This window comes from Colletotrichum godetiae (genome assembly GCF_030913485.1).
Source record: "Colletotrichum godetiae strain CBS 193.32 chromosome Unknown BDP55scaffold_103, whole genome shotgun sequence".
Taxonomy (NCBI): Eukaryota; Fungi; Ascomycota; class Sordariomycetes; order Glomerellales; family Glomerellaceae; genus Colletotrichum; species Colletotrichum godetiae.
Window position 1 is genome coordinate 70,580 of NW_026851351.1, and position 9,957 is coordinate 80,536.

Consider the following 9,957-nt stretch of genomic DNA (forward strand, 5'->3'; position numbering starts at 1 on the left):
TCTGCCGGAGGCTGACGTCTCACGGCCCAGGACCCGAGTTCGATTTGTGGGTCTCCGGGCCCGAGTTGTGAGACAAGCGGACCCGAGTCAAGAACCACGAAGCCGACTAAGGTAAGCCACAGTTCTTCGACAGGACCTCAAATCCCGCCCGAGATGAAGCTATTGTTGTCTATTCTTCGCTCTTAGGTCTAGACCTGTGCGCCTCTTTGGGGGCTATGCGAAGCGATTCGCTACTTCGGGCGACCGGGAGGGGGTGAGGATCATGGGACAAACGCCCGTGTCTGTCACCGTTCGTCTGTTCAGGCATAGGTGCTGACTACAGTGCCCTTGCAGAATCAACTGAAGTCACCCATAGCCCCTGTCAATCTCACACGAGGACTACCCGCTCTAGGCAGGCAATCCTATGAGAAAGTTGCCGGTTGACGCGACTGGCTGCGGCCATAGTTCCGTGCCCGAACGGCTGTCACGGCTTTGCCTTAAGCGCTCAAATTTTCTCAGCCCTGTTACGACAAGCTTTTTCTAGTCGTATCATATCCGATTCCCGGGACGAAAGGATCGTTGAATGCAGCTGCCTTCGGACTAGCGATCCCTCAGGAACATCCACAATCGGAATTCTCATCGGTTGCGCCTCTAGCCCTAGATTGAACCAGGAGAAATCTCATCCTTCCAGGCACGGCATCAGGATTGGATGCTCATGTCCAGGTAACAGAGGCCACCAAATCAGACACCATCCCTAATCAGGCTGGAGAGGGCACCGGCTGAGCCCTTCATGAATCATCTCGCGTTTTTTTCAATCCAAGCTATCACCACTTCAGGGCACATGGAGGAGCCTGGCCTTGCTCAATACAGCTGCGCCTCAGCCCAGGAGCGACAGTAACGTCTCCATGATGGCCCTACAATGGCTTCATTCCTGACGATTGGGGGCCTGATTGTTGAGGCACAGCAGGCTACGGTCGTGAAAGCTACAAGTTAGAGAAGAATATAAAAGCCTAGGGGTCTCACTTTGACAAAATTCCGTTTTGATGTATTATTCACAGAGCCTGATTAGCAACAAGTCTCACGTGCGCATTCGTTCCAACAGCAGCAAAAATGGCCCGCTTTACGATTGTTAAAGCCCTACCGGCGCTTCTGGCCTTCATCCAGACGGCATCAAGCACACCCCTGACCTTCTCAACATTGTATCCTCGTAACGACTCTCAGATCATTTGGCCGACAGAGGTTTCTAGTCTGGTGCACGACAAGACCTGGACTAGCTTTGCGGAAAAGACGACGCGTTGGTCGTCCTACAAGGCCCCTACCTTTGACGAGGTTTTCCTTCCCGAAACCGAGGAGCAGCTCTCCCTTGCTGTAAGTTGGCAGATCCAGCATTGCTAAATTTGTTCCGACTCTCGGACGGCAAAAACTTTGACTGATACGACTTCGCGTACGTAGCTTGAGTACATGTCAGGTAACAACATGACCTGGCTGGCTAAGTCTGGAGGTCACGGATACGCGCCGTCTCTCCACGCCATCCAAGACGCCGTTTTGATCAACTTAGAGAACTTCAACTACGTCAAGATAGAAGACAGCACAGCTGTTGTGGGAACTGGTGTCCGTTTCAGCGACCTGATCAATACCGTAGGGGCCGCCGGACGTGAGCTGAGTAAGTCACACCTCAATGGAATAATATGTTTTCTGTTTTCTAATTCATGAGACAATAGCCGTGGGGTCATGCCCGTGTGTGGGGTCAACGGGCGCCATGTTGGGTGGTGGTCTCGGACGTCTTCAGGGCCTACACGGCATGACTAGCGACGCCCTCCGCAAGGTCCGCATGGCCCTGTGGAACGGCACCATTATCGAGGCTTCCAACGACGTCAACTCTGATCTTTTCTGGGGAATCAGGGGATCTGGCCAGAACTACGGCATCGTTATCGAGTCGACGTACGAGACCTGGCCGGCGACGAATGGAGGACAGCACTACAGCGCGGACTTGGTCTTTACCAAGGATTCCGTGCAACGGGTAATGGAGGTCACGAACGAGCTCACTGCGGATGGTCTAGACGAGAAGCTGGCCGTTCTGATGTTCTTCGCATTGGATGCTACCACATCTCAGGTATGTCGGCGAGTCATCATCAAGCTTCAGTACTATTGTGTCTTGCTAACCTCTGCAAAGATCACAGTCATCGTAAACCTGGTCTACTCCGGGCCAGAGGAGGAGGGCAAGAAGTACACAGAGCGCTTCTCCCCTTTCAGCGTTGACCTTCAAGAGAACATGCTGAGCTGGGAAGAGCTGCCTACGAAGACGGTCCACGGTCTCATTCCGCAGTCCTGCGCGACAGGACCGCGCTACAACCTGCGCGCCCTGAACACCAAGGTCCTTAACCCGACCACCTGGGTCAACTTCACCGACGCGTTCGAGACGTTCTTGGTGGCAAACCCCCTCGCAGCCGGATCGGCTATGATGATCGAGACGTTCCCGGTGCAGGGAGTCAAGGCGCTTCCCGACGACTACTCGGCTTTCCCCCACCGCGACCATTTTGAGAACGTGATTGAGTCCATCGGCTCGTATACGGATGACTCCGTTGCGGACGCTGTGAACGACTTCTTCCAGGAGTGGCGCGACAGATTTGCTGAGCCTGCCTCTTCCGGCTACGACAAGCTTTACGTCTACCAGAACTATGCCAACGAGGACGAGCCTCTTTCGGCTCTGTACGGGTACGACGAGTGGCGCCATGAGCGTTTGACCAGCTTGAAGAACAAATTTGATCCTCTGGGCTTTTTCAATGGATACCACCCTGTTCCTTCCACCGCGGCGGACTGGAGCTAGAATGGCCGCCATCTATCAAAGATATTTTCGAGGGATATCTAGACTTTCTATTTGTTACGACTTTTGTTGTATTTAATTCCTGGGGTGAAGTTGATTAGGCCCACATACGGGCTCCAGGATCTGTCCATAGCGCCGGTTTGGAAAATGGCTAGAACTCAACCGTATGTGCAGTTCAATTGAACAGATAGACAGGTTCATAATTACCTTATTTACCTTACATCACCATGAAGATGACGTGATCGGAGCAAGCTCGGAACAGTATCTACATATAGGGAATAAGGCTAGCGTGATCTAAAAATAGATCATCCCGTTGGAGACAGGCAACAGCTGAGATCACCGATTGCCAAGGGAGGGGACCCCGCCTACCGTAATCTTCACTACCGACATCGACGACCAGACCCTTTAAGCGACCATAATGAGCTCTGCGCTCGTGTTCATTGAACAGAATGCGGCCGGGATAGGCAAATCCGACCGTCGAGCCCTTCGTTCTCATGTTATGAGGGGCAAGAATGCCGGCAGGCCACGACCCTCGACGCGCCGACCGAGGAACTATGTCCCCGTTAAGCGTCAGCTGAACATACCGCGACGGGTGTTCTGGAACGACTTCTGTCTAACATCGTTTCCCCAAGAGCTTGATCCCGACTCCACTAGGCTCATGCATCGGTGTACGGCTCACTCAATCCCCTCCTAGCAGACTAACCTCGTGCTCTGTCCTGAAGCTTCTCTGACTTGCTTCCTTCAGGGTTTCTTGACATTAGTGACACGCTATTTCCTCCCCAATTCTGCTACAAGTTCGACATCCTGAAATCAATATGGGTAAACTGCATCCTAGTAGATGAAGCATGTGAGTAGCTGCAATTCATGCAGTTGGATTGCCATTTTAACACAACCACCCCAGACTTCCACTCTACCTTGGCTGTGTCGGCATCATACGTCGACTTCTTCGAACGGAAACCTACCACGTCGTCGAAGACTTTGCATCACATATGTCAGGCTTATTCGCTGGTCAACCTAAAACTTTCAGGCCCTAATGCCATATCGGACAGCGCCATTGCTGCCGTCGTCACCCTCGCCATTTATCAACAGATACACCAGCAACACTCGACCGGCCTGGTCCACCTCAAGGGGTTACATCGAATGATTGAATTGCGCGGGGGTATCGCTAGATTAATGAAGGAGAACCGTCCCTTAGCCCTCAAGCCACTCCGGTACGCATCCTCCTCCCAACATGACATTCAATTTCTGAAGCAAAAGGAAATTGACGAACAACAGGCTTGACATTGAATTGGCTATGCAGAATGGGTCACCCACGATGTTTGATAGCCAGGAAGTACCCGTAACAACTGTCTTGTGCGACACTAGCACCATCGCGGACCAGCTTTCGGCCTGTCCCCCGGGGCTGCCCCGCATCATGCTCGATCTCATCGTTTTCGCTGGTATCCTCAACGATAGGGTCAAGCACGGGCGATCCAAGCTCAACCCTCTAGACTACACAGAAACACTCATATCACTCCTTTACCGGCTCTTGGAAGGTGAACCTTTCAGAAAGCCCCTCCTTGCTTCGGAAGGCCTCTACGGCGACGTAGCACGTCTCGCGATGCTGGCGTTCATGACCGGCCTGCTCCCCAACTACTGCCGCGATAACTTCAATTCGTCACTTCTATGCACTCGTTTAGTGAGTGCCGTTCTAGAGCTCCATTCGACACACGTAGACGTGCGAGCCGGCGATGTCTCACTGCTACTGTGGATCCTTTTTATGAGCGGTATCTCGGTCCTGAAAATCAATGACCATAGCTGGCTGCTTCGTGCAATCGCGGAGACTTGCAATCGTGCAGACCTGCGTGACTGGGCAACTGTTCACCATCATCTCGGCGGGTTTCCCTGGATATACATACTGCATGATGCCCCCGCGCGGTGTTTGTGGGAGGAAGCTCATCTTGTGAAGTTGGAGGATCATGTCACCGCAATTTCACCAACCGAGGAATTGGCTCAATACGGACGTTACAAATAAATCATTCATCATTCAGAACCTAGCTGAGAGTTACTAGGCGGAGGAATACCGCGCCTTATGATACAACTCGGGAGAAATATACGACTTGATATCCGGCTCACCCTTGTCGGTGCACTGGTAGCTGATGTACGCGTGCATGCCCTTGCCGTTTTCTAGTCCGCGGTGAACGGCGAGCTTTTCCAGCATGGCGAGATACTGGTCGGCGTAAGCGCCACGGCCGCGCTCCCGGAGCCACGCGACCAGGTTCCTCGCAATCGTCAAATCGTCGGCGCCATATTTACGCGTGGGCAGGTAGAACTTGACGTCGGGCGTGCCGCTTGAGGGCGCGATGTCAAAGAAGTACGTGAAGCCCTCGCACAGCGCGTCAAAATCGTCCCACTTATCGCTGCCGCTCGCAGACGCGGGAGCGAACTCGGCGTCCTCGGGGTAATCCTCGGGCAGGCCGAGGATGGCAAGAATAAGGGAGCGCAGGTCCTGCAGGCTGGCCTCGGAGACATCGCGGAGCCCACCCATGGTAATGACCTCCCGGACCGAGTTGAAGCAGGTGTGACGCGAGGTGAAGTACATCTTGAGGCGCGACTTGGACGGCGTTACGTTGTCCATGCCCATGACGTTGGGCTTCATGAGGCGGCCCTCGGGGCTGTTGGCGAGGAAGTGCATTAGGGCGTCTCTGCCCGGGTGCTTGCCGTCTGGGTTCAGCTTCTTGATGGCAGTGTCCCATTCACCAAGCGTCGCTGGGTCTCCGCCCTGGAACAGCTTCCTCGGGAGGAAGTACGACTTGAGGCCGAAGCTAGCCTTCTTGTTGTACTCGACGGCGTGCATCAGGGTCGTCGCTGGCGGCTCCCCCTCTTCAAGCTCTTTGGCGTAGACGGACCTATCCGGGTTGTACAGCTCTCCCAGGAAGTGGCGGTACCACGAAAAGTCGACGCCCGGGAGAGCACTGGGCACTTTCTCCATGTAATCGAGCGTAGGGTCATGGTTCAGGGGGTCGGCAGCAGTTCCAGAGGAGCTGTTGATCGCCTCCCATGAGTAGCGGATGTCGGGTTCGCCGGTCGTGGTGTTCCATTTCCACGAGTACTCAAATGGCGAGCCATCGTAAGCTACCAGAGACTTGAAGACCGCAGTGCCATCAGAATGAGGCGCCGGGCCGAGCCGAGGGACCTAAGGGGGTTTTGTGTTGGTATTCGACCTGCAATCAAAGATGCAAAGGAATCAAATTACTTACAATCCAGTGGTAGTGGAAAAGAAGGGTTTCATATTGCAGCTGGGTGGTGTAGCAACTTCCCTCTCGCCTAATTTTTCTTGGCATCTGCTGTTAGTGAATGAGTGAGCCTACCACCAAATTACTAACAGCCGAAAACTCTTCACCTCCCCTTGCCGGAGCCCGCATCCGCGATGGCCTCACAGCCGCCGTCGGGCACCGGACTGATGTCGGCCGACCAAGCCGACCCCGAACCAGGCTCCGGGACACCTCCGGAGCCGAACCCCACCTCAAGAGCTAAGCGACGCCGCGACGTCGAGGCACAGCCGACCCGGCCCAGCCTAACGGGAAGCCAGCTTGATGCCACCACCGACGCCCCTACCTCGGCCGAGGGGCCCGCAGCCTCTACCGCATCTGCTCCGAGCGGATCTGCCACAGGGTCCGTCTTGACAGCCCTTGCAGAAGAAGCTAGACAGTACGAGGCACGGAAAGACGTCTTTCTGACCATTGCACGGTCCGTCGACAGCGTTGTCGCCAGCTTTGACGGTTCTAGAAAGCAGATCGCGAAAGAAGCCACTGCCTATGTCATTCAAACCCTCAAGAGACTGATCAATCACGAGACAAGCCCAATAGCGGCCCGGAGTTGGGCGGCTGTCGTCGCACCGATGGCGGGCAACACCACTGCGGCGACCCGGAGCGGCCAGAGCTGCCAGAGCTCTGCCCGCCCGAAGGCCACACTCCCCGCCGAGGATCAGCCGCAGGCGCAGCCGAAGGAGGACCTCCGCATCTTTGCCCGCGTCCCGGAAGAAAGCTTAGCGGCCGCTCGGAAGATCGCACCGTTCGCCGTACGACAGATCGTCTGTAAGGCCGTTGGCCTGGGGCTAGCGGACCTTCCCCACGTCTACCATATCAGCACAGGTTACTCTCTGAAGCCGCGAAACAAGCAAATACAGGAAAGACTACTTGCAAGTAAGGCAAAGCTGGCGGAATGCCTCGGCGCCCACCAGGTCGAGACGCCTATCAAGTGGTACACTTACGTTGTGCCGCGATGCCCAACAAAACTACACAGCATTGGCGGGGACGTCCTGGACCCAGCCACACTCGTTGAAGATGAGGTCTTCGCACAGACAGGACAGAAGCCTGTCCTTGCTCGACCGTCCCGCCTTGGGCCCAACCCAGTCACGAACGAAATATCTTGGCTCATATCATTCACATCAGAGGTCACGCCCTTCAGGCTCTTCAACCAAAGCGGCAGATCTCTGCCCGTCAAGAAACGAAGGACGCTCATCCGACACGACCCCGGCTGCCAGGGCTACCACTCCAACCGGTTCTGCGGACGACGACCGATCTGCAGCAACTGCGGAAGACCTTCCGATTCACACGAAACGGGACCCTGCATGGCCAGGCCCCAATGTGCCAACTGCTGCGGCCCCTTCCAAGCCAGCCACACAGACTGCCCAGCGAGGCCCTCGGCCGTAAACGGCGTCGTCTCCCTTCCCGGTCGAAAGGAGCGGGCTCGGATCCGGAAGGCCGGCCAGAAAGCATCGGACACTCTGTACAAGGCTACTCGATCCGACAGTAGCCAGGAGGCGGCAGGCGTCCCTACCTCCACCAGCCAGAACCAGCAACCCGGCGCCAAGCGCGCGCGCACGAGAACGCCCTCCGCAAGCTCGATCGTTTGCCTCGGTGACGGAAGCACTGACAGCAGCAGCATGGATGAAGACGAGGCGGACGAAGGCGAAGGCGAAGACTCCCCCGACAACACCTCCATCGACCGTCCCGTGCTACCCATGCCAAGCAGGAGCCAACGGGCAGCACAGAAGCCAAACTACAACGTCGCGAATGCCTACACCCACCTCGAACTCGACTCGGAGACGTAAGCCGAGAGCGGCGACCCCACGGATGCTACGCGTTGCGCAGGGCAACGTCGGAAAGATCTCCCCGGCGCACACGGCTTTCCTGCAGCTCTGCTGGGAGGCTCAGATAGATGTGGTCCTCGTCCAGGAACCCTGGACGGGCTGGAAGGACGGAAACGTGCAACTGAACACGCACCCGGGTTTCGACTCTTTCGTCCCGGTCGACTTCTGGGACAGCGAAGGAACCAGACCAAGAGTATTGACCTACACACGCAAAGGGATAGGGATGACGGTGGAGCAGCAGAGGCCTGTCCACACGAGAGACGTACTGTGGCTGGTGGTCGACAAAACGACGACTATCGTCAACGTGTACAGACAACCCGCGACCCCCACAGCCGCACAACAGGGATACTGCTAGAACTCAAACCCCCGGAGCGAGCTTTGATCGCGGGTGACTTCAACGCGCATCACTACTCTTGGGAGCCCGGGACGAGGAACGGGAACCGGGGAGATGACATCGCAGGGCTGGGCAGACGGCCACAATCTCTCTCTTATCAGCGAAGTTGGGGTGGCAACCCAGGATTGCGGACATGTCCTGGACCTGGCTTTCTCTAATATCCCTTTTGCGCACGCGCAGGTCAGCCCACAGCTACACCCGGGAGCTGACCACGAGGCCATCGTGGCCGTCATACCACTACTCAAACGCCCAGTGTCACAGGGAGAGGGCCACCCGCAGCCACGGCCACTGTCAGTGCCCGACTCGGCGCTGCCTCGGCTGAGAGACCTGATCGAAGGGGGGCTAGCTGCGATGCCCAATCTGGGGGATCAACCTACTCCGGAAGACCTGGACGGGCAGGCAAGTCACATCGTCGAGCTCTTCTCCCGAGCCATTGAGGCGGTCGGCAAGAAGAGAGGAAAACATGGTAAAGGCGCGGCTTGGTGGACGGAGGAATGCGCAGAGGCCCACAGAGCATACCGTGCTGCCCGCAACCAACAAGCCTGGGAGACGGAGCAAGATGCGCACCTTTATCTAATGGAGAAACGAAAGGCGTTCCTGAGCACGGTGAGGAAGGCTAAGCGAGCATACTGGGCCGGAAAGATCGATGGAGTCGCTTCAGACCGGGACCTGTACCAGATCATGGGTTGGCGGAAGGCGAGCCTACTGACCAGAGCACCCCCATTGGTTGTGGACAACCAGACGATCGAGGATACTAACGAAAAGGCTCAAGCGCTTCGGGGAGCCCTTCTCGACAGGTTTAGTGCGGAAGATGACGCACCGGGTGACCCGTTTGACGTACCCGTCGTCCCGAGGCGAGCGATTACTTGGCAGGACAATGTTAGCGGAGAAGAGTGAAGACGGCCACCTTAACAAAGACAACGACCCCTGGTGTGGACGGCATCACAACACGCCTCCTCCAGGCATGCTGGGATGTCATCTCGGAACCGGTCAGGCAGCTATTCCAGTCCTGTATGCGGGCCGGCCACTTTCCTCTGCCCTTCCGCAGAGCTGAGGTGGTCATGATCCAGAAGGCCGGCAGGGATGCCTCCAAGCCCGGGTCCTGGCGGCCGATCGCGCTCCTCTCGTGGCCTGGGCAAGGGACTAGAGCGACTGATAGCCAGAAGGATGGCGTCCCTGGCGATTGTCGAGCGCATCATCAGTCCGCAACAGATCGGGGCTCTACAAGGCAGGTCAGCCGTCGATCTGACGACCTGCCTCACCCACGACATCGAGATGGCCCTCCTAAAAGGACTCACGGCGACACTTCTGACTATGGACGTAAAAGGGGCGTTCGACTCCGTCCTTCGGAACCGGCTCGTCATTAGACTGCGTCAGCAGGGATGGCCACATGGCCTGACCAGACTGATCTTTAGCTTCTGCTGCAACCGCACCGCTAGAGTCCGACTGGAAGAAAGCACAACGGAGTACTTCCCGCTGTCATGCGGGCTGCCTCAGGGGTCACCACTATCTCCCATTGCCTTTCTGCTCTACATCGCAGAGATACTTGAAGACGACCCGAACGCGCGATTCGGGTACGCGGACGACATCGCCACTCTGGCCATCAGCCCCTCCCTGGAAGCAACG

General features: G+C 56.4%; 3 protein-coding genes across 3 annotated transcripts; 2 read left to right on the top strand and 1 right to left on the bottom strand.

Annotated features, from left to right (window-relative positions):
- Positions 1-1,089: 1,089 nt before the first annotated feature.
- On the top strand, positions 1,090-2,806 carry BDP55DRAFT_567937 (uncharacterized protein; the record flags this gene model as incomplete). The annotated part of the gene is made up of 4 exons (XM_060570631.1): positions 1,090-1,347; positions 1,432-1,642; positions 1,701-2,092; positions 2,153-2,806. The coding sequence occupies 4 exons, from the start codon at positions 1,090-1,092 to the stop codon at positions 2,804-2,806; spliced, it is 1,515 nt and encodes a 504-aa protein (XP_060421901.1).
- A 385-nt stretch (positions 2,807-3,191) lies between these two features.
- On the top strand, positions 3,192-4,838 carry BDP55DRAFT_686735 (uncharacterized protein). Its single transcript, XM_060576529.1, has 4 exons — positions 3,192-3,471; positions 3,549-3,650; positions 3,705-4,014; positions 4,079-4,838. Exons 1-4 carry the CDS (start codon positions 3,222-3,224, stop codon positions 4,815-4,817), a joined length of 1,401 nt encoding a protein of 466 aa, XP_060421902.1. The 5' UTR covers positions 3,192-3,221; the 3' UTR covers positions 4,818-4,838.
- On the bottom strand, positions 4,839-6,074 carry BDP55DRAFT_686738 (aromatic prenyltransferase). Its single transcript, XM_060576530.1, has one exon. The coding sequence runs from the start codon at positions 5,772-5,774 to the stop codon at positions 4,851-4,853; it is 924 nt and encodes a 307-aa protein (XP_060421903.1). The 5' UTR covers positions 5,775-6,074; the 3' UTR covers positions 4,839-4,850.
- Positions 6,075-9,957: the final 3,883 nt, after the last annotated feature.

Bases quoted from the DNA above. Each gene is read 5' to 3' on its own strand.
- BDP55DRAFT_686735 (XM_060576529.1), top strand. From the start codon at position 3,222: ATGAGCTCTGCGCTCGTGTTCATTGAACAGAATGCGGCCGGGATAGGC. The intron at 3,472-3,548 runs GTACGGCTCACT...TGCTTCCTTCAG, and splicing joins CACTAGGCTCATGCATCGGT to GGTTTCTTGACATTAGTGAC. The intron at 3,651-3,704 runs GTGAGTAGCTGC...CAACCACCCCAG, and splicing joins CATCCTAGTAGATGAAGCAT to ACTTCCACTCTACCTTGGCT.
- BDP55DRAFT_686738 (XM_060576530.1), bottom strand. From the start codon at position 5,774: ATGGAGAAAGTGCCCAGTGCTCTCCCGGGCGTCGACTTTTCGTGGTAC.